The sequence below is a fragment of the Physella acuta genome, unplaced genomic scaffold, assembly GCF_028476545.2.
Source record: "Physella acuta isolate Inbredline_101_S28 unplaced genomic scaffold, ASM2847654v3 ptg001496l, whole genome shotgun sequence".
NCBI classification, from domain to species: domain Eukaryota; kingdom Metazoa; phylum Mollusca; class Gastropoda; family Physidae; genus Physella; species Physella acuta.
The window spans coordinates 89,249-116,079 of NW_026733011.1; the positions used below are offsets into that span (position 1 = coordinate 89,249).

General features: G+C 33.8%; 1 protein-coding gene across 1 annotated transcript; it reads left to right on the forward strand.

Annotated features, from left to right (window-relative positions):
- On the forward strand, window positions 1-26,831 carry LOC131928387 (uncharacterized). The gene is made up of 30 exons (XM_059284402.1): window positions 1-50; window positions 142-211; window positions 1,082-1,209; window positions 3,397-3,553; window positions 4,015-4,077; window positions 4,225-4,286; window positions 4,711-4,785; window positions 5,619-5,667; window positions 5,882-5,963; window positions 6,360-6,477; window positions 7,039-7,112; window positions 7,436-7,538; window positions 8,410-8,528; window positions 9,231-9,322; window positions 10,686-10,774; window positions 11,593-11,718; window positions 12,534-12,678; window positions 13,167-13,198; window positions 14,936-15,002; window positions 15,713-15,839; window positions 17,899-17,974; window positions 18,201-18,311; window positions 19,272-19,469; window positions 20,709-20,743; window positions 21,457-21,941; window positions 22,535-22,631; window positions 23,289-23,443; window positions 23,758-23,992; window positions 24,186-24,344; window positions 24,921-26,831. The coding sequence occupies exons 1-30, from the start codon at window positions 33-35 to the stop codon at window positions 25,381-25,383; spliced, it is 3,810 nt and encodes a 1,269-aa protein (XP_059140385.1). The 5' UTR covers window positions 1-32; the 3' UTR covers window positions 25,384-26,831.

Sequence of the window (26,831 nt, forward strand, 5' to 3'; positions counted from 1 at the left end):
GCGCCGGAGTGTAAACAAAAATAGAATCAACCATGAGGCTAAAGGCAGAGGTGATTGTCTGTTACGATTTTAAACTACTCAGAGTTGTAATTATTTTAAGTTATACTATATATTAATATGCGTTATCATTTTAAATTTCAGACCATTCGCAAGCGGTCTAAAGTTCCCCTTCATGTGGCTAAGTTTTTGGATCTCTCAGGCCTAGAACTCGGTAACTTATGACGCCGTTGCTTCGTAACTATGCCTATACTTCCTGTTTTCAGAAAGTTCTAATAGATCTATTTAAAATTAAATAATGAAAATATATGCAAATAGATCTAAATCTACTAATAAAACATTAAAATACGCTTCCAATTTTCTATATAAATAGAACAATTATTAGATCTATATGAATTAAAACCCACACTCATCCAATTAATCATTATTTAAAAAAAAATAATCATGACTTCATTGTCTTCATCATAAAAGTTCTTAATCTTAAGACATGAAATAAATGACTAAATGATAAATCTAAAATAATTGTAATTTACAATTATTTTAAATTAATCATATCTCAGACAAAATATCTAATAACAAAAACATTATTTATGATGTTTTTAGTCGAGTTTAACATTAAAAAAAAATTGATGGTCATTGGTTTTTATTTACTTTTTTTTACACATAATATTAATAATAATTATGAGAAAAGATTTGTCGCATAGGGCTACTCACTTATCGAGAAGTTTGTTTCTCCAGACATGTATGGTATACATGTTGCACGCATGTTGCTATAAATAGCTATTTATCATTTTGGTGTCACCGTCTTAGGTAGTGTCACCAGGTGTTAAAACAAAGGTTCCTTAGAAATAATGTAGACCCAGAGTGGTAGTTAATGGAATTGATGATTGGAGGGAGGGGGGGGGGGTAAAAATGTCCACATATTATATGTGCCAGATACTATACAAGTGCATAATGTATGCGTGATTACTAGTGATAATTAATTGGACAGTTAAACTAAAAAATTCTTGTTTAGAAGTTTAAATGTTACACATTATATAATAATTTCTTGATGTAAATTTTAAAGTCCAACTTTTTACTTAAGTCAAGCTAGATCATCTGGAGCAGTGTGAGAACCTTCACTGGCTTAAAGCGCGGAACAACAAGTTAGAATCAGATGAAGGCTTGGAAAATCTCAAGCAACTTTGGTCTTTGGACCTCAGTAACAATCAGGTACAATCATGTCATGGATACGGCTTTTCAGTTATACTTTTTCTATGGGGCTTGCTTTTAGATCTTAAAAAAATGTTAATATCTCACTTTGCGTTGAATAAAAACTTATGATGATAGTGCTTCACCCCATCTTTAATGAGGTTGTTATGTACACACTTTAATTTAGTGCATTGGACAATTGACTCTACTGCTCTACTGCAGGCTATATATTGATTTACACAGAAGAAAAATAGCTGGCTCAGGATCATTACCCTCTCTATTTTAATCCTAGTGCACTTAGATCTTGGTTACTAACCATAAGAGAGGAATTCTTGTTTTGCTGTTCTAGGAGTTAATAAAAAAATGATGCCACAATCCTTAGGATAGGGAAAAGGGAGGAGGGGGGGTTAAGCTTATTTGAATGGTGCGTGAAAAGGGGGGAGAGGTGGGTTCAAACATTGTGCTGTCACACTTTTGCATTTAAAAAGTTAATTTTAAAACTATTTTAGTAGTTTTCATTTTAACCCTTTATCTACTGACGGTACTTATAAGTACCACTTTAATTAAATGCCTGTATTATTTTTATTTTAATACGAATTTAAAAAATTATTGAAGTAATTAATAGTATTATCTCCCCTGAGTCGCCGGTAGTCGGAGGTATCATTGTTTTTTGAAAATTACTGGTGTGACGCCATTTTCAATGTCTTGCTATATCGGTAGTTCACAATTTTTCTGTACATTTCTCACATACGTTCTTGATTTCCCTATGTTTTACCTTATTTTTCAAGTTTTCGACCCCAAATATTTTTTATTGGCAACTTCAATAGTCAGGCAAACGCATTTAACTTCTAGTTATACAATTTTAATCAAATTGTCTTTGTATTAGATCGATGTTTACAAGTGGACTTATAAGTACCGTCAGGGCACACGGTCATTTTTTTAAAGATTTTTAGAAAATGGCAGATTTTTAATGTGGAGTTACATAAATATTGTCTTGATAATTAATTATCGAAATGTACTCAAAAAATGATATTTACACATTTATAAGAAGTTTAGCATATGGTTTACCTAAGAAAGATTGTAATTACATGTCAATTTCTAGTAGTAAAAAATTAACAAGAATAAAGGTATCAGTTGCAGGCTCGTTTACAAGGTTTAGTTTACTTCATTTGTATACCAAAGCCTAGTTCTAGTTGTAAGATTTAATTTGTTAGTTATATTTACTGCACTAAACTGTCTTGCCTACAACAACTAGCATTTACGTAATGTATACATGTAGGCTAGTAATAGTCCATACTTCTGCATATAGTATTGATCTATATGGTAAATTTTAATCAGTAAACAGAAAGGAGTAGGCCACTACGGCTATCCTAAACACATTGAGCTCACTTCTATTTATGAACTTTGCACTGTAGTGTAGACTTTTCATAACATTTTAGTAGGCTACAATTATACTAGTATTACTTGTAGTTGCGTGCTGAATGACTAGGCTTTTGTTTGTTAATGCGGCACATTGTACTAGCTATTGGAAGCTTCCAGCAAAAGCATGTTCATTCCGGCAACCGTTGCTACACCAGAAAGACCACAGACAAGATTGAGGGAGCATGACATGTCGACTACTTTTGCTGTGTTTGAGGTCTAAGATGTGTTCCGATAGAAAATCCAGTAAAAATCGTACTCAAAATATACTTTTGTGCTGTATTTATGTGTGAAAATTACAAAAAGTGATTGTTATAATGATTGCCATGTTATTAGTTAATAAATTATATCGTTTGTTCCTGTTTTGTAAAAAAAAAATTTTTGAAAAAAAATGTCCTAGTTTACTGACGGTACTTATAAGTACCAATATCTGTTTGGGCCATTAAAAATTTATGAAACGAAATTTCCTTCGATATATGCTTTGAATGTGCCAAAAGCAATATAGTAACACATTGTTTAAGTAAAAATCTCATTCAGAACATAATTCCGTAAATAAAGGGTTAAAGATTGACCAATCTACCCAGCTCTGTTAAATTTTAGAATGAAATTGCTGTTTTAAATAATCCTAATAAAATGCAATTGGAGAGTGAGGGTAAGGTAGACTGAAGTAAAATGTCATTTATGAGAAGTAAAAAAAAGTTTGATGCAATTTTTTGACAACCTTTTAGCAAAAAGCATCTGTGTTTATATTTAAAAACTATTATGACATTCCTGAATTTCATTGAATAGATTTGCATATTGAACTCTCTGTCACGCTATCTGGCACTTGGAACAGTCATCCTGTCTAACAATAACCTCAAATGGATTGATCTAGAAAAAATCAGACATGCACACTTTCTTAGTATTAGTCTCCATGGCAACCCCTGTCTGGATTCAGATCCCTACTGTAAGTGAATGGCCTGTATGTAGTCTTTAATGTCTAGTGCAATCCCTGCACATAGCTATATGTTAGTTTGTATATAATTATATATGCTCATAAAATATAGTTGATTAAAAATCATTATGAAGTAATTGTAATGTTAAAAAGAAATAATATATTAATAATAAACACATGAAATGTTTTTATGTGAAGCTGGATGCTTAGAGATAATTTGATATATTTAATACTTTGAATCAGCAGTGCTGAGATTATACTTAAACTTAAATTCTCATAACAGAACTTTATTAATAAAAACCTATCAATAATATTTCTAGGTCAGTTAAATCATACATTATATAAATTCTACAAAATTCCTTTAACTAATGTAATAACAAATAAATAAAAGTGTGTAGAAATGTCTGTATCAACTATATAATATATACCTATAAAGTTTGTTTTAAATGTAATTGCTACATGTTTTTTTCTAGATCGCATTCATGCTATTGATTGTCTACCACTAATATGGGAACTGGATGGCCGTTTAGTTACTGGTAAGTAAATACAGTTGTACTTTTTAAAATCATTTCGTAACTATAATGCAATTAGTTACGCTAATGCTTTCACATACATCTACAGAATCTATTTGATAGTTGTATTAAAATATTGTGTTCATGATTCCAATTTTCATAAACTTTCAGTGACTGAACGGCTTCATGTTAAACAGTTCTTTATTGATTCAGAATTAACAGAACATCCTGTGGTAAATTTATTTTTCTTTAGTAGAGAGCTACATTGTTAACTCAAACATTCAGTTATAAGTTTCTCCCATAAGGGCTGCTATGTGAATTTCTGATTCTTCTTTTGTGTATCATTTAAAAAATATGAATTCTTTTTAAAGTACCACCAAGATATTATTTTACCCTAGGCTTTAGCACATACATTTCTTTCATAAAATTTAATTTGCCATCATAATTTTTTTAAACATTAGTATAAATGTTTCTGTAGGTATTGTACATTAATTATTATATGTTTGTTTCAAATATAACTTAATTGCATGAAGATTTAATGATCTCTTTTCATTCAAAATTGTAAAATCCTTTTCTTTTTTATTCAAATTTATTATTGCTATCACTTTTTCTTACCATTAAAGGAAACTTAACAAAACTTAAAATTTTCATTTACAGCGCCACAAAATGGGAAGAACTTTCCGCACCACAGCAGTAAAAAACATTGGAATTTTAGGTGTTGTGAGTAAACAGGTGCGTTCATGTTTGTCATTACATACATGTCTTACATAGCACATATCTAACGACAGAATATACTTACTTAGTTTACTTGAAATTGTTACATTGCTGTGTAAAAAGATATTATTAACTTTTTTTTTGTTAAATTGAAAACCAAAAAAGCATAGTCATTTCTCGCAAACCAGTTTTTTTTTTTTTTTAAAAATTTTATGTCTACAGTCACATTAAAATAAAAGTGCATTTTTATAAAGTATAACACACAGTTTGGGAAATACAATCATCATGTATTGAAAAACATCTGAAAGGATATTGTGGTTTAATAATAGAACATAGCCTTCCTCAATATCAGATTTCAATTCTTAGTTGATGACAATTCAAATCCTTACTATTAAATTAGTGACCATTTGTTATTCACCCTACTTTTCTATCAGTTTTTATAACTAATTTGAGGGCTTCATCATCAAGATTTTTCATACAGCTGAGGTCACAAGGAGTCCACTAACATTTTTCTTATTAATTTTTAGATTATTTTTTATTTTGGATAATTAGTCTAAGTTTAAAAATTTTTACTATTTTGGGTTCACTATAACATTATTTGATAGGTTGTAAATTGTTATTTTTCTTATTTTGGGTTATTAAGTTTTAAAATTGTTCTTACTTTAGGTTATTAAGTTTTTAAAATTTATCTTGTTTTGGGTTATTAGATTTTAAAATCAATCTTATTTTTGGTTATTAAGTTTTTAAATTGTTTTTATTTCAGTGTAAATACATCCATTCTAAGTTTTTACATTGTTCTTATTTCAGTTTAAATACATATATTCTAAGTTTTTAAATTGTGCTTATTTCAGTGTAAATACATCTATTCTAAGTTTCCTTTGTCAGAAACACATACAAAACGTGAGTTATGTAGATATCCGAATAGGTGCACTTGGTTTTTTAAATTCATGCTTAGTTATTTTATTCTGTTCTTATGTTATTTAATAACAGTAACTAGTTAGTCTGTACTGAAATCTAAAAAATAAACAATTGATGTTGGATAAATTGTATTATTATTGTGAGAAGATACTTGAAATCTCCAATTAATGTTTGGCCCCTTAAAATATTGTTTCAGATACTGATGAGCGCAGGCTGCGTTACCTGACCCGAATGGTCCAGGAAGATATTCTACGCTGGGTGTCGCATGGGGAAAACAAGTAAGTCATGGCAGACAGCAGTCTGAGCAGTTCACGACCCTTGTTTACAATCTAGCTAATCATTTTTAAAGGGATCATTGGATTTCAGTTGAAATATTTTGTTCTTTAAATTAAGTTCTTACTAATTTAAAATGTTACATTTTGTATGTATACACATTTTTGCCTCTTGTTTTTCATTTCTAAAAAATAAACAATTTATTCCATGGCAATAAAAAATTATTTACATTTGCTTGTATTCTTTTATACGTGAATTAGTCTTTTAATATTTTAGGATAACATTAAGATATATACTTTAATTATTCCAGTTTGCCAATTGGACTTTGTTGTTTTCTTTTAATGTTTCATAACATGTTCTTTGTTGTTGTTTGAAGGATGGCATCATTTATTTTTGCTTAGGTCTGTGGATTCAAGATCATCCCTACAGTCAATGTTCCCGAACCATTTCCTGGAAAAACTTATGGAAGCCAGAAAAGCTGATGTAGAAAGGTGTAACATGCTGCTGCTCCTGTTGGTGGTAAGATGGTTGCTTGGTTTGTGCTGTGGCTGTGTTATGATGTGGTTGTGTTGTAGTGTGGTTGTGTTGTAGTGTGGGTGTGTTATAGTGTGGGTGTGTTATAGTGTGATTGTTAATGTGGTTGTGTTGTCCTGTATTTGTGTTGTAATGTGTTTGTATCATATTGTTGCTGTGTTATAGTGTGATTGTGTTATAATATGATTGTGTTATAGTGTGGTTGTGTTGCTTTATGGTCATACTGTATCTAGTTATTATAAGTCAAAATGTTAGCTATCTACCTTGGGTTTAAATTAATATCTGTAATAGACATACTATCACTAGAAGAAGCAGACTTAGAATGTTTTTTAATGCAGCACCACTGATTTAGTCTAATTACTAAAGGATAGCAAATACTAGCAATCCTTTTAAATTTGTAGTTTTGCAGTTATTGTTCATTTAAAATATCTATAGTAAAACACCATAATTATCTTTGGTACCCTCCCCATTCAACATAATTTCCACATTGTTTTTCTGTTTGGTTTGATTTGAAGAAAAAATTAAACTTGTGCGAAAATATTTCAGATCTCTTTGGATTTCCAGCTTCCGACTTCACTGCTCAAATCTGTTTTGTCTGCAGTTGACTTGGACCCTTTTGGGTAAGCTACAATTTTTAAAATTCAATAATCATAAAATAGCTTATACATTATATTCTTTAAAAACTTTAATTACAATAAAGTAAATAAGTCCAAAGGTACAGCTATGTGTTATCAATTAAATGATGTAGATTTTCTGCTATTTTCAAGTTAAATGAAATTATTAAATGCTTAAATGAAACCGTTTAAGTAGTTCTTATCCAATCGATATTTAGTGTAGCGTAAATATCTGCCTTCACAAAATCTAAAATAGTACACGAAATAAAAAATTCTCTCTTCAGATCTGTCAGCATTTTACCATATTTTAAATAAAAACCTCTCCTCAGATCTGTCAGCATTTTACCATATTTTCTACTGCCCCCAAGTCACCGGACCCGCGTCATCTGCATCTTGTTGAATGCCGCAAAAGTTGATCGTGATAACAATGCTGTGAGTTGATCTTAGCACTGTGGGTTTGAACATGTGTGGAGCATCGTACTAGTATCTTATTCTAACTAGTATCTTATTCTATTATCTTATACTAACTAGTATCTTATTTTAAGTGGTATCTTACACTAACTAGTATCTGATTCTAACTATTATCTTATACTAACTAGTATCTTATTCTAACTATTATCTGTCCCTAACTAGTATCTTATAATAATAGCAATAAATGTTTGGTTAAATGTATGCAATATGGAACAAGAAGATAACAGGTGGGGAGGTGGGCGGCAGTCACAGAAGAAATTGGAAACCGCAAACCTACACCATGCGGATTTGATATCTATAAGATGCAATAGTTAGGTGAAGGCGCATGATTGCCAACTCCAAAAGTTCAAAGCTGAGACTCTGAGGGGATGAGCCCCGTTAGTTTAATAAGACAACCCATCTAGGAGAGCATATTCTAAAATTTAACAACTGCTGCCCTGCAGTTTGTTCTTGTGTAGACAAAGGCTGTGGAAACAAACCCAGAAAGAAAAGCTGGCAATTTAACTGGCTATACAGGCGCGTAACATGTTGATACCTAATAATTAATTTTATTGAAGGATAACCCCTGCAATATTACAGTCAAGAAGAAAGAAATCTATAGCCCACCAATGAATTTATAACTTATAATTTGATATCAATAGTACATCAAGAGAATTTGATATTAATATTACATCAAGAGAATTCGATATTGATATTACATCAAGAGAATTTTATATCTACATCAATAAGAGAAGACATCTATAGTACATCAACAAAGTAATTAGATTGCCATATAGTATTCACCAAGCTGATTTTATATTTCTATATTACAAAGTACATTGTTTTTCCACAGCACCTGATTGGTGGACTCTACCCACAACTGTTTATGTGTATCTACTTTGCTGTTTCCCAGTTGACCAAAATAAGCCAGACTTCAGAGGCCAACATGCATAAAATCAAATCTATTTCTTTGTAAGTGTTGCCAGACTGGCACACAACTTTTATTTTTATTTTACATTCTTTAAACATAGGTAGTAATTTTGATACAATATGAATTTGTTATTTATTTTATAATATTATAGTAAACTTTAAAAAAAATCTTTTTACTTCAAAGCTTTTATAACTGAGCCTTGTTTTTCATCCACCTACCAGCAACCTACCCCCCCCCCTCCACCCTCCCCATCCTGCTACTGACCACTCACTGGTTATATTTAAATATTCTTTGTTAACAGTTCTTCAGATTTTAACAAAATTTATTAGCAAAGTAGCAAAGTCTCCTCATGTAATATCAAAGTTTTGTTCACTATAAAGGGGAAGGGGGGTGCAAGGTGGAGCACCACACAATGACATGGAGTGCATTGTATCAGAGTGGAGCCTACCCTCTGTGATAAATTTATATCACATATGTATATGTATGATATATATGATATATACATATATATATATGATATATACATATATATATATATATATATATATATATATATATATATATATATATATATATATATATATATATATATATATATATATATATATATATATATATATATATATATAAGCTATATTGTTCTATTTTACTGCTGTGTATTGTGGAGATATCCACCCTATCATATATATGTATGTATTTTTATGTTATATTGTTCTAACCAACTGCGCATCTACCTATATCAGACATGCTGATTGTAAGGCTCTTATGGCTGGGGAAATTGTATCCCTGATGTTGCAAGTTCCGAGGTTCCTTACTTACCTTCAAACAGACGAAGGTCAGTCTATTTACACTTTATTCAAAACAATTTATTAAAGACACTTCTAATGTTTGTTCTACTGACGTTTCTTAAATGTGGCCAAAATAAATTATATTTTAAATGTAATTAGTTTTTAGTATTTTATTTTAATAATTTTCCTAATTAATTAGGCATTAAAATCAGTATGATAGTTAAAATAAGGATATTTTATTTAGAAATATTCTGATGAACTAATTAACATGAAATAAGGAAATATTTCTATATTTTAGGTGTATATAATCTTGTAGTGTTTCTGTATTCTAGGCATGTATAATTTTGTGTTTCTGTATTCTAGGTGTGTATAATCTTGTGGTGTTTCTGTATTTTAGGTGTGTATAATCTTGTGGTGTTTCTGTATTCTAGGTGTGTATAATCTTGTGGTGTTTCTGTATTTTAGGTGTGTATAATCTTGTGGTGTTTCTGTATTCTAGGTGTGTATAATCTTGTGGTGTTTCTGTATTTTAGGTGTGTATAATCTTGTGGTGTTTCTGTATTCAAGGTGTGTATAATCTTGTGGTGTTTCTGTATTCTAGGTGTGTATAATCTTGTGGTGTTTCTGTATTCTAGGTGTGTATAGTCTTGTGGTGTTTCTGTAAGCTAGGTGTGTATAGTCTTGTGGTGTTTCTGTATTCTAGGTGTGTATAGTCTTGTGGTGTTTCTGTAAGCTAGGTGTGTATAATCTTGTGGTGTTTCTGTTCTCTAGGTGTGTATAGTCTTGTGGTGTTTCTGTACTCTAGGTGTGTATAATCTTGTGGTGTTTCTGTTCTCTAGGTGTGTATAGTCTTGTGGTGTTTCTGTATTCAAGGTGTGTATAATCTTTTGGTGTTTCTGTATTCTAGGTGTGTATAATCTTGTGGTGTTTCTGTATTCAAGGTGTGTATAATCTTTTGGTGTTTCTGTATTCAAGGTGTGTATAATCTTGTGGTGTTTCTGTATTCAAGGTGTGTATAACCTTGTGTTTCTGTATTCTAGGTGTGTATAATCTTGTGGTGTTTCTGTATTCAAGATATGTATAATCTTTTGGTGTTTCTGTATTCTAGGTGTGTATAATCTTGTGGTGTTTCTGTTCTCTAGGCATGTATAATCTTGTTGTGTTTCTGTACTCTAGGTGTGTATAATGTTGTGGTGTTTCTGTATTCTAGGTGTGTATAATCTTGTCATCTGTATTCTAGGTGTGTATAATCTTGTGGTGTTTCTGTATTCTAGGTGTGTATAATCTTGTGGTGTTTCTGTTCTCTAGGCGTGTATAATCTTGTGGTGTTTCTGTTCTCTAGGCGTGTATAATCTTGTGGTGTTTCTGTTCTCTAGGCGTGTATAATCTTGTAGTGTTTCTGTACTCTAGGTGTGTATAACCTTGTGGTCTGTGCTGCTGGCAGTGAGGATCTGGTTGATGAATGGCAGGAGGAGCTGATCAAGGCAGAAAATATTTTTGTGAGTCTAGTCTTTAGTATTCCTGTCAGGTAAAGGTTTATTTGAATTGGAGTATTGTCAGCTAGCACCCCCAGTTCACCTCAGGCGAATAGCTAGTCTTGTGTTACATACTATAGGGCCGGATGATGAATTTTGTCTTTAATGACTTCCCATGTGCCTTTACTAATATACAGGCCTACAGGATGGAGGTCATCGATTATGATGTCCACCGGGGGGGGGGGGGGGGAGCTCTAAAATAATAAACATTTGAGAATGTGTGAACGTCTGCATGTTAAATTTAACATCAAAATGCTTAAATTTCAAAACGAACATGAAACATGTATCCTGCATGTAAAAAGGAAAATAAAAAAGAAAGTTAAAAAAAACTCCATCCCAATGTATAAGTAAAGTACAGTACCTATATACTTATATGGTCTTCTATACCATAAGCAACATCAAGCATTTACCTCCTCCCGCAACCTCACCCACCAACATCACATGCCATCACAAAAAGCCAGAACCCAACACCTCTTAAATATGTTACAAGTAAGAAACATTTATTCACACAACAATTAACTTAGTGTTTGATTTCTCAACTAATTAGGGATGTTAACAATTGATGTTTGAGAGTCAAACACCCACACATAAAACACACAAATAATTTCAGCTGATGTGTGATGTTAATGACTGATGTTTCAAACACCCACACATAAAACACCCATTATAATTTCAGCTGATGTGTGATGTTTATGACTGATGTTTCAAACACCCACACATATTACACCCACACAAAAAACACCCACTGTAATCTCAGCTGATGTTTATGACTGATGTTTCAGAACAAAGTGCCCATGCGTAAAGTCCACTCCACGGTAACTGAGAACATTCTCGCGGCTGTCCACACCAGACTGGACAAGATTGATGTCAAAATGTCTGACATTCCTGTTGGTGACAGATACCTGGCAGTAGGTTGACCTTTCACCTGAATGTACCTGTTTAAAAAAAAATGAAAAATAAATAATCCCTTATCCGTTATTGGGGCTCCAGAATTGGTGTAACTAGGGCTAAACTTGGCATGGCGGTGCCCACCCCTCTCCATGCCTGAACACAGCCGGGTGCCTCCATGCATGAAGCTCGCCTTGGTCACATGGAAGTTGAAGTTCCTCTAGGAACTCTTTTGCTGTGACCGGTGACCTTTACTAGAAGGCTATACGCCTGTGTTTGATTTTGGAGTTGTCTCTCCTAGATAGGTTGCTGTCCCCAGCTATCGGATTCTAAGTCAAAACTTTTCGGTTTAGCATTTAAAAAATAAATGACCCTCTATTTTCTTCAACCTTTAAATTTAGCATCTTGAGTTTGACAAACTATCTGTTAATTGTTATATTTTACAGGTTTTTCAATCTGTTGCTTTTTGCTAATCTGAAAATTTTCCTCTAAAAAATAATTCTTCCCATCCCTCCCAAAATAAATAATTCACCCTCCCTACTAATTTTTTATTCACTGTAATGAAAATTTGTGTTTATTTCTTCCTCTCTGTGGTATGTTTAAACTTTTCATAGACATGATCTCTTTGGGGGAGTATAGTCTATTTATTCTGTTTATGATATTTTATTTATTATTTAATGAAGTGAAATCCTTCTGTTGTTAAAATTTATTAACTTATTAATCACTTATGAAAACCATTTAAACGTTTTATTCTCTTTAAATGATTTATTTTGATTTTTGACATTTCACTGATTTTATAAAGAAATTTTTATTGATTACCTCCCCTGTGATTCAGTTGTCAGACTCGCTTCCCTTGAAACCAACCCACTCGGTGATCTGGGCCTCCCAGTTCCTCACTAAAGGCCAGCCCATCCCAAAGCTGGAGCCTCCCATTCTCAACCCGGCCAGAGAGGCAGCTAAAGAGAAACCCCAGCAACCAAGTTAGTACCAGTTTTCTTGGGGAATGTTACACTGAATGTTGCAGTGGGTGGGGTAGTTGTATTGGTCTGGGGTGGGGTGGGTGTGGGATTGGTGTAGGTCGGGGGGGGGGGGGGGGGAGATGGGGTAGTGGTATAGGTCTTGGGGGGTGGGGCAGTGTTATAGGTCTGGGGTGTGGGGGTGGGGCAGTGGTGTAGGTCTGGGGGGGGGGTGTGGAATTGGTATAGCTCTAGGGAGTGTTGGGGTGGAGAGGTATGGTAATCTATTAAGCTAAAGGTGGCTGAGTTCTGCTCCTTTAAATATGTATACAAATAAACTGCTTGGTAGGGCTTAAACCTTGCTCTTACACTAACCCTAACCTATACCAGTGTTGTTTATAGATGTATTTTTTTTTATAAGATGGCAAAAGTAAAATATCCCTGCATTGTTTGTATCAAAAAATTTAAAACACTTTGTGTGTGTTTTAATTTAAGTTAACTTTTAATTTCAGAACTTGGGGATAAAGTCTTGTTAAGCCCACAGGTAAGTTATATACCCACATATGAGTTACAGAATGATAAGATAAAGAGAATTTAGTCTAAACACTTGTGTCCAGCATGTATGAGTTGGTTTTATCTTTTGTCCAGCATGTATGAGTTGGTTTTATCTTTTGTCCAGCATGTATGAGTTGGTTTTATCTTTTGTCCAGCATGTCGTATGAGTTGGTTTTATCTTTTGTCCAGCATGTATGAGTTGGTTTTATCTTTTGTCCAGCATGTGTGAGTTGGTTTTATCTTTTGTCCAGCATGTATGAGTTGGTTTTATCTTTTGTCCAGCATGTATGAGTTGGTTTTATCTTTTGTCCAGCATGTCGTATGAGTTGGTTTTATCTTTTGTCCAGCATGTATGAGTTGGTTTTATCTTTTGTCCAGCATGTCGTATGAGTTGGTTTTATCTTTTGTCCAGCATGTATGAGTTGGTTTTATCTTTTGTCCAGCATGTGTGAGTTGGTTTTATCTTTTGTCCAGCATGTGTGAGTTGGTTTTATCTTTTGTCCAGCATGTATGAGTTGGTTTTATCTTTTGTCCAGCATGTATGAGTTGGTTTTATCTTTTGTCCAGCATGTATGAGTTGGTTTTATCTTGTGTCCAGCATGTATGAGTTGGTTTTATCTTTAGTCCAGCATGTATGAGTTGGTTTTATCTTTAGTCCAGCATGTATGAGTTGGTTTTATCTTTTGTCCAACATGTCGTATGAGTTGGTTTTATCTTTTGTCCAGCATGTGTGAGTTGGTTTTATCTTTTGTCCAGCATGTATGAGTTGGTTTTATCTTTTGTCCAGCATGTATGAGTTGGTTTTATCTTTTGTCCAGCATGTATGAGTTGGTTTTATCTTTTGTCCAGCATGTATGAGTTGGTTTTATCTTTTGTCCAGCATGTATGAGTTGGTTTTATCTTTTGTCCAGCATGTATGAGTTGGTTTTATCTTTTGTCCAGCATGTATGAGTTGGTTTTATCTTTTGTCCAGTATGCATGAGTTGGTTTTATCTTTTGTCCAGCATGTATGAGTTGGTTTTATCTTTTGTCCAGCATGTCGTATGAGTTGGTTTTATCTTTTGTCCAGCATGTCGTATGAGTTGGTTTTATCTTTTGTCCAGCATGTATGAGTTGGTTTTATCTTTTGTCCAGCATGTGTGAGTTGGTTTTATCTTTTGTCCAGCATGTATGAGTTGGTTTTATCTTTTGTCCAGCATGTATGAGTTGGTTTTATCTTTTGTCCAGCATGTATGAGTTGGTTTTATCTTTTGTCCAGCATGTATGAGTTGGTTTTATCTTTTGTCCAGCATGTATGAGTTGGTTTTATCTTTTGTCCAGCATGTCGTATGAGTTGGTTTTATCTTTTGTCCAGCATGTATGAGTTGGTTTTATCTTTTGTCCAGCATGTATGAGTTGGTTTTATCTTTTGTCCAGCATGTATGAGTTGTTTTATCTTTTGTCCAGCATGTATGAGTTGGTTTTATCTTTTGTCCAGCATGTATGAGTTGGTTTTATCTTTTGTCCAGCATGTGTGAGTTGGTTTTATCTTTTGTCCAGCATGTATGAGTTGGTTTTATCTTTAGTCCAGCATGTGTGAGTTGGTTTTATCTTTTGTCCAGCATGTATGAGTTGTTTTTATCTTTTGTCCAGCATGTATGAGTTGGTTTTATCTTTAGTCCAGCATGTGTGAGTTGGTTTTATCTTTTGTCCAGCATGTGTGAGTTGGTTTTATCTTTGTTGACAGGTGGTTGGTGAAATCAGCATGCTGTTGGCTGGGGAGATAGCTCTGGTCAAAATAGATGGGGTCCCAGGTGAGTAGAGATTATATGTCAGGTGTGTAGTCCCAGATGTGTGGAGATTGTAATCCCAGGTGTGTAGAGATGTGTAATCCCATCTGTGTGGAGATGTGTAATCCCATCTGTGTGGAGATGTGTAATCCCATCTGTGTGGAGATGTGTAATCCCATCTGTGTGGAGATGTGTAATCCCATCTGTGTGGAGATGTGTAATCCCATCTGTGTGGAGATGTGTAATCCCATCTGTGTGGAGATGTGTAATCCCATCTGTGTGGAGATGTGTAATCCCATCTGTGTGGAGATGTGTAATCCCAGGTGTATGGAGAGGATACCTGAGGTGAACAACCTTAAGTGTGTATTCCTGGGTGTGTAATCTCAGGTGTGTAATCCCAGGTGTGTAGAGATACCACTGTAGTACCTGTATGTAGTGGTGTATGTGTGCAGTATCATCTCCCACTCCCGACTCAGTGTTCCCTTCTCACCTGTTGATTGACATGACTATATTTAGCTCTATACTAGTTGATAAATACAACTGTTAACACTGACTAAAACATTCAACACCAAAAATATAAGCACTACAACACTTGTAAACATTGTCGCTAACATTAATTGATATTTATTTTATATTTATAAAAAAATAATTGTAAGAAATTGAGCGATGTGCTGTGTATCTTCCCCACCAACTCCTCCCCCACCCCTAACTGTTGTTGTTGTATGTGCTTGCAGTGTCCACTGGCGGTATTGTCAACAAGTTTAAAAACAGTGAAGCCCACTACAGCTATGTTGACATGAGGGCTATGTGCTTCTCAAGGGACATTGGCATGTGGAAACCAATCAAAACAGATGGCAATAAGTAAGTCACAGTTATTTCCCTTTAAGCTCTTTAATAATATCCATAATTATATAAAAGTTGGGTTTTATGATTTGAAAATGTTTCCATATTGTTCTTAACTGTAATGCTCTAGAGCAGGGGTTCCCAACCCTGTGCCCGCGGGCGCCATGGCGCCCGCTGAATGATTCGTATGTGCCCGCCTCTCACTATTCGACAGAGACAGAATTTTTTTCATAAACATTATTTTAAAATATGATTTATTTTTATTCATTTGTTACAGTTTTAATTTTTTTTTGACTGCCTAGGTATATTAAATATGTTCAATACTTGTCCCAAATTGTCTAGAGGCGAGCCAGACTGCACTATTTACGCTAGCCTGAAATGGCTAGTGCCATTTGAATAATTTTTTGGTTCGACATATTTATACAAATCATTGTTTTCAAACATGAACTTAATAAAATCAAGATATAGATCTCGACTCACCGATGAGCATCTTTATGATTGTCTGCTAACAGGATTATCGTCATACGCTCCAAATTATGAATCTCTGGCCAATGAAATGCAATGCCAAAGATCACATTGACTTTATTATATTTTTTAATTAAATGTTTTCTTTGTATTAATGTGTTTTGTTTACTTTCTTTACGTTTTGTAAATACATTTCTCAGTGTGTATGCAATTTGAAAAAAATGCCAAATAATTTTATTATTTTGAAACATTTTTGTTTATTATTTATTAATACATTATGACTATAAGAAAATAAGAAAATAAATTATGGGAAAATGACAAGTTATGGAAGGAGTTTGTTGATTTAAAATAGGTGGTGCCCGCCACCCTACCGATATTTTAGAATGCGCTCTAGAGTAAAAAAAGGTTGGGAACCCCTGCTCTAGAGGTTATTACATGTCATCTTGTAATGTGGCCCATTGACTTCCCCTCTGCTCTTGTTTCTGGATTTGCTTCCATAGCCTTCTGTCCAGCCAAGAACAAACTGCAAGACAGCAGTTGTCTGATTTTAGAGTTGTCTCTCTTAGATGGGTTGCTGTTCACAGCTAAAGAGACTCATCTACCCCAGGGTCCAAACTTGTGGAGTTAGTTATCAAACACGCTTTTATCCAACCATGGTGTTCAAAATGTTTTGAAATGAGTTGGCTCAGAGAGATGTGTTTATGAAAACTTTATTGTTTTTCTAAGACTTATTCATAGATGAGACTTATTTCTTGAAATGTTATTCATATTTATTTTTTGTAAGTATAAAAAAAAGCCAGTAAATTTTTTTCCCCCCTTTGCCATGTCTTGACAAGTTATTGTCAGCAAACAAGACACCTAGGTGATGTTGATGTTCAGCAGTAGAAACTACAGGGGATGACTGAAAATGAGACCACAGTATTGGTGTTGATTAAAAAAATAAATTCTATTCAAATTGTAACTTTTCAGATTTACCCTCCACTTTGCAGTGATTAATTTAAAAAAAAAGAAATTGTCTACAAATTTTAACTTTTCAGATTTACCCTCCACTTTGCAGTGATTAATTAAAAAAAAAATTGTCTACAAATTTTAACTTTTCAGATTTACCCTCCACTTTGCAGTGATTAATTAAAAAAAAAATTGTCTACAAATTTTAACTTTTCAGATTTACCCTCCACTTTGCAGTGATTAATTAAAAAAAAAATTGTCTACAAATTTTAACTTTTCAGATTTACCCTCCACTTTGCAGCGATTAATTAAAAAAAAAATTGTCTACAAATTTTAACTTTTCAGATTTACCCTCCACTTTGCAGTGATTAATTAAAAAAAAAATTATCTACAAATTTTAACTTTTCAGATTTACCCTCCACTTTGCAGTGATTAATTAAAAAAAAAATTGTCTACAAATTTTAACTTTTCAGATTTACCCTCCACTTTGCAGTGATTAATTAAAAAAAAATTATCTACAAATTTTAACTTTTCAGATTTACCCTCCACTTTGCAGTGATTAATTAAAAAAAAAATTATCTACAAATTTTAACTTTTCAGATTTACCCTCCACTTTGCAGTGATTAATTAAAAAAAAAATTGTCTACAAATTTTAACTTTTCAGATTTACCCTCCACTCTGCTGTGAGTAAAGGGAAGAATGGAGCCAATGAAAACTTACTCATGCTTCTCCCAACTGAGGTCAGTTGAGGTCATTTCCTGTTCTTGCTTTCACCTAATGATTTGATCAGAGTAGTGGTTTAATTAATGGAATAATGAATCCATCCAAATTTTCAATTTTAAAATTTCCTAGAGTTATAAAATTCTTGGTTTTAAAACTTACACATAGAAGAGTTTTATAGAGCGGGAGGAACTGATTTTGTTTTTGTGATTTCCTTTATAAGTTACAAATTTTTATTTTTCCCAGGCCAAACTTTCTCATACGGGAGGGAGTTTCCTGACCAAGAGGGCCATGTCTGCTGGGCCGCTCAACAAAAGAGCCTTGTCATCTGAGTCACTCAACAAGAACAAACACAATGTTAGTGCTCATGTAGATGGTTTCATAGCTTGTACTCTTGCAGACTTGACCGCCCATACTGCAGATGAAGTAGAATGGCTTTTAGAGATGTTGGCCCATATTACAGATGACAGGATAGACAATAATACAGATGAAGAGGCAGATGAAGTAGAGTTCGTATGCTTTAAGCTTTGAGCTCAGCATATGAAGGGATAGTGTGGCCTACACTGTGCCGAGCATTCCTTTAGTTTAACCAACTCATGCCAGATACTCATCAGAGCTGGGTGGACTCAGGGATGTCTTAAACATTCCCACTTGGGAATATAACAGCATCCATTTTATCTGATGGTGATAAGTGAAGAACCCAGTCTACACCAGATGATCACAACATCACATGATCAGATGATCACAACATCTCATGATCACAACATCACATGATCACAACACTACAACATCAGATGATGACAACATCACATGATCACAACATTACATGATCACAACATCACATGATCACAACACTACATCATCAGATGATCACAACATCACATGATCACAACATCAGATGATCACAACATCACATGATCACAACATCACATGATCACAACATCACATGATCACAACATCACATGATCACAACATCACATGATCACAACATCACATGATCACAACATCACATGATCCCAACACTACAACATCAGATGATCACAACATAAAATGATCACAACATAAAATGATCACAACATCACATGATCACAGCATCACATGATCACAACATCACATGATCACAACATCACATGATCACAACACTACAACATCAGATGATCACAACATCACATGATCACAACATCACATGATCACAACATCACATGATCACATCATGACACCATCAAAACAGAACAAGAACATTAAGAATCTTCATGTTTATTTTGACCCCCAGTGCAATCTTCAACCATTTCATGCTTGTACCTCCATCTCAACCAGGTGAACAGAAGTATGAGCCAAACGTATGAAGACGTACATCCAGGAGCCCCGCTGTTTGAGACTGACCACTCTGTTTTCATCACCGACCTGTCCCGATATAAATTTGACCATTACGCTCATGATGGCGCTGTCGTTGTTCCCAACCCCAGTCAGTACCTGGGCCTGGAAGGCAAAGCTAGCCAGAGATCTTTATCAGCGGTCAGTTCCTTTTTATCTTAGCTAGAACTGCTGGTAGGCGTAGCTAGCCAAAGATCTAAACCATTGGTCAGTTCCTGTTTATCTTAGCTAGAGATGGTTGTATACATTTTGATGAAGGCACATATCATCCCTGGGACATGGTTTTAAGTTGTGCAGAAGCCAAATAAAATTTTAAGCTGTATATGAAATAAAAGAATACTGCAACCAAATACAATTTTTTTGTTCAGGCTCCAATAGCTGTTGTTACTTTTGTAAGTGAAGTTTTGATTGGATGTTTTCATCAGACTTTTTTACTGTTCTATTGATGAGATTTTTTTACATTGTTTGATTTTTAACAGCAGCACCTTTTTTGGTCTGCATTTTTTTTTTAATGAAATCTGGATTTCGTTTTTTTATTTTGCTTTATTTCTGGTTCTTTTCTCAGCAATTTTAATCTCCTTTTGTAAAATTAGTGGAAAAATATTTTGGGTTTGTGAAATAAAATAAAAATTCTTTTTTTTGTTCCATCACATTTGAGTAGTTACAAATAACATTTTGAAAATTTTTTCAAATGTTTTAATGTCAAAATTTTTTGTTGGTAAGTTCCAATTATAAAACTGCCTTTGTCTTGTCGGCATATTGTTGTCTTTGAGTATTTTCTTGTATATTTTATAACTTGTTTATTCAGCTTTTATTTGTTCAATTCTAATTCACTGTCAAAATGTTTGGCGTATTTTGTTGTGATAAGATTGTTTTAATTAAGCTTATGATTTTTTGTCTGAATTTTGCACTGTTCATAATTTGGATCATTATAAGCCAACATTTAGTTGGATTTGCTATGGGCTAGCGTATTCTATTTTAGACTAGCTACAATGAGTCTTAAAAACAGAATTGACTGGCTAAAGAATAGAAAAATATTGTTGGAGCCAGATCACAGCAGATCAAAAAAAGATGTTTCCCAATGCTTATTGATTTTGTTGCATAGTTTATTAATTTTTAATTTATATGTTCATTTCCAAAGTTGTTTTGTTTTAAATGATTAATAAACCAACTAGTATGTAAATTAGCAGTCTAAATATAATAAAAAGCTGGTAGGGGAGTGAAATTCAAAATATTTTGTTACTTTACTTACTCTCTACGAAAACAACAGGGGCAATTTAAAACTTTGTAATTATTTTTGTGTAATCAGATTTGATTGGCATCAACAAGCAATTTGTTTTCCGTAACATGCCAGTCTTCATGTTTTTCTTCTCCCTGCAGGTGCCATTTCCTGACTCTGTGGATCAGACAGGCAGGTAGGTTGTATTTACCTTTATATGGCATTTGTGCTGTTTTTGGTAACTCATACCTGCATCTTACCTGTCTAGGTAAACATAGGTATTCTAACAGAGCTTTCAAACATTTCAGTGTTAAGACTTGGCTAGGCCATAGAGAGGAATTCTCTAGACTTATGTTTTTGGTGTAAATACTGTTCTTGTTTTTGACTTAAGTTCTTAGGATTCGGTGAGCTCACTCAGTCCTAACCTAACGAGTACCTAGCATTAGTTGGTAAAAAGAAAAAAATTGCTGGGCCACAATTGTCATGTATGTGGGCAGCATGAAACCGTCATCTGTATCTGCCTCTTGGGCAAACAGGTCAAAGAGGGCATAGTTTTTGTGCATTTTATTTTTTTTTTATAAATTTTTTCCCCTCAAAAGATATCCGTGGTGCTTAATAATAGGTATAAAAACGTGAACAAAAATTCTAGATTTTAACATGCATTGGGACGTTATTTTAGATTTAGACAAATTTGAGGATTTCAATATTCGTTGGGAAATCATTTTCGATCTAGAAAAATTTGAAAATTTTAATCTTAATTAGGAAATCATTTTTGATGTAGACAAATTTCTACTTAAGGTATTTAAATAGCCACTCAAAACTCTGAGTAAACGTAGAATAAATTACGTATTTTAATGAAGTGCTATCATAGTTGTTGATTTTTCTGAAAAGTTATTTATGTAATGTCAGGAGCGATGGTTCAGCTAGACAAGAGAACCTGGACCAACATGGATCTGACCTGCACGTCCCCAACTTAATGAGTGAGGTCACACCCGGGGCAAAGTCTGTGATCCAACTCCCACACCATACAGTACCCCAGGCCACGGAAGGTCTAGAGCAGCTGACCCCAACATCTGAGCCGGGAATGGAACAATTGACCCCTGTATCTGAGCAGGGAATGGAACAATTGACCCCTGTATCTGAGCAGGGAATGGAACAATTGACCCCTGTATCTGAGCAACAAATGGACATCTCGAGCCCATCTCAACAGATAATAGACAAGCCTGACCCAGTGTCTCAACACAAAACAGATCAGTTGACCCGTAAATCTGAACAAAACATGGACACAGTGAACTCACTATCTGAAGAAAAAGTGGATAAGATGACCCTAACATCCGAACAGGCTGCGAAAAATGTTTCGGGGGTCACACCAAAGAAAGGAAGATTCACAAACGGTGAGATGTTTGTATACTTAAACATGCCCTGTCATGTGATCTGTGAACTTTATAGCTCTTCTGTGAACAATTGTCTAACATATGCTCAAATAATCTGTAAACAATTGTCCAACAATTCTATCCGATAAATATTTGTTAAACAAGTGTTTAACAAATATAAAAATATTCTCTAGGCAGCTATCTGACAAATATTCTTTAAACAAGTGTCTAACAAATATACAAATATTCCATAAACAGCTATCTGATAAATATTCTTTAAACAATATCTAACAAATATAAAAATATTCTATAAACAGCTATCTGACAAATATTCTCTCAACAACTATCTAACAAATATTCTGTAAACAACTATCTGACAAATATTCTGTAAACAACTATCTGACAAATATTCTGTAAACAACTACATGACAAATATTCTGTAAACAACTACATGACAAATATTCTGTAAACAACTGTTTGACAAGACAACTATTCTCTCAACAAGTGTCTATAAAATATTTTGTAAACAAGTGTCTAAAATAATCTGTAAACAATCTCAAGACAACTATTCTCTCAACAAATGTCTATTAAAAAAATCTACTTCCATCTGCCAGGGTTCCTAACCTCAGACGCCGCTGAGAAAAAAAGCATCACGTTTCAAGACATCAAACTGAAGGAGGCGGGTCTTGTGGAACCTTCTAGTGTTATCAGGTTAGGCTTGACCACTGCTCTTACTTAAGGTTAAGTCTTTGTGAATTGTTTAATGCATTAGCAGGTAGGATTTGGGGCCTCGTTAGGAAACAAACTGGAACAAGACAAACAGTTCCCATCAGAGTGCTGATGTAAGGCTGCGAGTTTCTCCATCACCACTACTTTGCAATAGACGGAACATGACTTTGATCCAGAAGTTATTTTGATTCCTGAAGCTTTTTTTTTTTGTGTTAATTTTTACAATTTAAAAAAATCTTAACTGATTGCAAGAACAAATAACTTTATTACTTTCTAGTAAATGTTAGTTGCCCAAAAATTAATAACGCATCTTTGCCAATAAAACAGATAGATTGTACTTACATAAATTAATTAACAATTTTTTTTTGATTGAAGAAGCAGGTTCTAAATATTGTAAAAATTATCATGTTTTATAGTTCTGAGTAATTTGTGATAAACCTTTTTTAAAGTATTTAATTTAAAAAAAAAAAATATCTCAAGGACTATCAATCCTTGTTAGCTTATCTTATAATCTTGTAGGACTAGGGCACTTATCTTATAATCCTGTAGGACCAGGGCACTTATCTTATAATCCCTTAGGACTAGGGCACTTATCTTATAATCCCTTAGGACTAGGGCACTTATCTTATAATCCCTTAGGACTAGGACAGCTCTAAAAAGTGCCTCAGAAAGACAACTCTTCCATGAGCAGCAGTTTGAGAAGTTCAGACGCCAGAGGCCATACACTGCCATTGGTCATCAGAGAGCCATTGGGTGTGGTCAACAAACAGCAGGGAATCAAACTCTTGGCAGTGGTGAGCCCTTCACAACTTTTTGTGCATAATCAAGCTTATTAAGAAAACTTTATCATTGAATTTTTATTTTAAACAAATTTTATTTGTTCAGTTTAATTTGAGGTTTCAGTTTTTATATTTAGATTTGTTAGGCTTAAATTACATAAAAGTTATCATAGTTTTTGAAAGTAATAAAAAAACATCAGCCAAGCAGTATTGTATATCATTATGCTGTATTAGCTTTTAATATAAAGAAACCTTTTACAATTTGGCATGTTACAATTTGTTGTGTCACCATGTAATGGAAATATTTATCTGGCCTCTCTGCCCATTAGCAATGAAGGCTCCACCTCCACAGCGTCCATCGTCACCTACAGCATCAGAGGAACCAAAGCGGAGACCTGTGAAAATAGCCCACGCAGGGCAGTGGTTGGGGGGTGGGCGCGACCTGTTCTGGGAGGAAGTCAGGAAAAGGCCAAAATCTGGACACGTACCTGGATGGAAGGAAGGTCTGCCTAAGAGCATGACCAAGCCCAGGCCTAAGTCGGCACTAGTCGCTTATGTCCGGCCGTAAGTGTTTTTTTTTTCACCTGTACTAATGTTAAAATTGAAATTTTTTTTTTAAAGAAGATGAATCAATTTACTATAACTTATTACTGTGACATCACCCACTCATTACTTTTAAAGTCAGGGAGTTTTTTTTTTGAAGATTTAACCCATTTATAGACTGGTAGCAATCCAACATTATCCTTATGTTATCCAGGGATCAGCATGGCCCAAGTTATCCACTGGATGGATCCATGTACTCCGAAGATTTCCAGACATTAGAAGACCAGTACAAGCTGGCGTATTGGTCCGTTCAGCCACTTCACACATGTAGCCAGGTTTTTAGCTCCAGACCTGATGCAGACACGGACAGAATGTCAGTAGAATTTTACTTTACTCAAACATACGTACAAACATGTTGTAATCTAACTTTTTAATAATTAATTAATAATGCCAAAATTATATTTAAAAATTTTATACATTAAATAATTAAAAAAAACCTGTTTTAAAATTTCAGAATACCCATACTACTTTTGAATTTTTGCTATAGTTTATATCCATTAGTAAAAATTCAGGGATATAATTTAAAAATAGAATAAGCTTGTTTTATTGTGTCATAAGTCTTGTTTCTAAATTCAGCATCACTTTTCCCATTAGTGCCCAAGACACCTGGGGCAGATGAAGTAGAGTTCATCTATTTCAATGACCTTGGCATATGAAAGGATAGTGTGGTCATTCCCTAAAATGAGTTGGGTACATCTTTGAGCTGAGTGGACTCAGGGACATCCTACAGACTCAAATCCATGACTCAAACTCAAAATGTTTGGGTTAGCTGTTGTAAGCTGTACCACCTGAGCACGCCATTCCCCTGTTTTTATATTAGACATTATTTTGTAACTGATAATTTCTCAGAATTTGCAGCAGTTTTATAATATTCTAAATTTTGTTTCAGGTCTGGTCTAAGTGTTCATGGGTTCCCATTGCTTACAGCAGATGAGGACACGAATGGTGTAGGTGAATTTTATACTGCTGACAAGCTGAAAGGAAGTAAACTTTTTTCTAAAAGATCAGCTTCCCCAAGGGGGATAAGTTCAAAAGAATTAACAATCAGGCACACGAATGAGAGAAGGGTAGGATATACCAGTGACTACGACAGGAACTTTCAAACCGCAGGAAATGACAGCCAACCAGGACAGGCTGTTGTGCCGTACTCTGTTGCACCTGATCCAGCTGATGCACAAATTGTTGCAGACAGATCTACGCCAGATAAAGATCATGGACCATACAATAATGTACCACAAAATTTTGTACCAGAAGCACCTGGAAATAAAGTTGAGTCCGTCCAGATGAGGCAGGAAGGGAATGAAATAATCCATGTCAGTATTGAGTCGAGGAGTTTAACAAAATTTGTTTAACAAAACTAATCTTGTCAGTGTATACCTAAAAGATAAACTTTCAGTTTCTCAGTTAGTAAATTAGACATGTTACCTCTTTAAAATACTAAATAACAACTTGGCTGTTACACATTGTTTAAAAAAAATTGCCATTCCACATCTAAAAAAAAATCTTGACATTTCCTGGTTACATTTGAAAACTTTCCTGCACATGGAAAAAAATCTGGACTCAAGTTGATAGTTTGTCATAGAATAGGACCCATCAAATAGGGTAGTGTGTATACAAAATCTGGCATATAGACTGTTTTTTTTACAGACTGCATGATATAGTAGGGGCTAGGCATTCTAGAAGCTAGGCATTCTATGAGCTAGGTTTATTTTTTATTGTAGGAGCTACCCCTATTTATACTTTTAATTAAAAATTTTTTTTCATTCAAATAAATTCTTGTTGTAAAGAATGATTAGGTCTACAGTCTACAATACAGTGTTAGCATGTTATTGCAACCTTTCATAACTTGCTAGGCTCTATGTTTAAGTGAAATTTAGTTATATTTCAACAACAGTTGTTATATTTTTGAATAAAAATATTGATCTCATTATGTTTTGAATATATTCTAGCAACTAAAATAAACATTGGCAATGTAATAAAAACTTAAAACTTTGGTAACTTAACATTCTAAAAAAACATTACTGAAAATAATCAGTTCACATAGGTATAGGATAATGTAGACACGTAAGATATTGTAGCATACTTTGTTATATGCTGTAGAAGATTATTTTATGTTGTAGTTGTGTTATTTAAAGGAGTTTTGGTGTTGGGAATCTGGTCACTTGGATGTGCCAAAATTTTATATATTTTTTCATTTCACTCGAATGGGCTACAATTTTAGTATTATATACGTCTCTTGAATATGCTACAATTTTATTATTATTTGGGTTAATTGAATGTGGTGCTATTATAAATGATTTTGGTATCTTGAATCATGAATGTGCTTCAATTTTAACATGACTTTGGTATCTTGCTACAAATTCAATATGATTTTGATATGTTCAAAATGCTACAATTGTATTATTATTTTGGTTACTTCATTATGCTACAATTTTAATATGACTCGGTGCTCTCAATGGTAATCTGTAAACGATATCATGCATATGGATTGGGGAGGGGGGGGCGGAGCTTAAGCTTGGCTAAAACTGCAGATAATCGAACATGGATGACCCCTAATTTAAACTATTAAATATGATGTGTTACCTATAGGCATTCTACTGGCCTCTGTGATATATTTCCTTCAAAACGTCTCAGACATGTTGAACAATACATTGTTACCTATAAGTATTGTACCAGCTTTTGTAATATTTATCTTTCGAAAAGTCTCAGATATGTTGACCGATGCATTGTTTTGATGCAAAGGAAGATTTTTATATAGCTTTTACACCTATTGTAAAGAATATATTTTTATAAATATTTT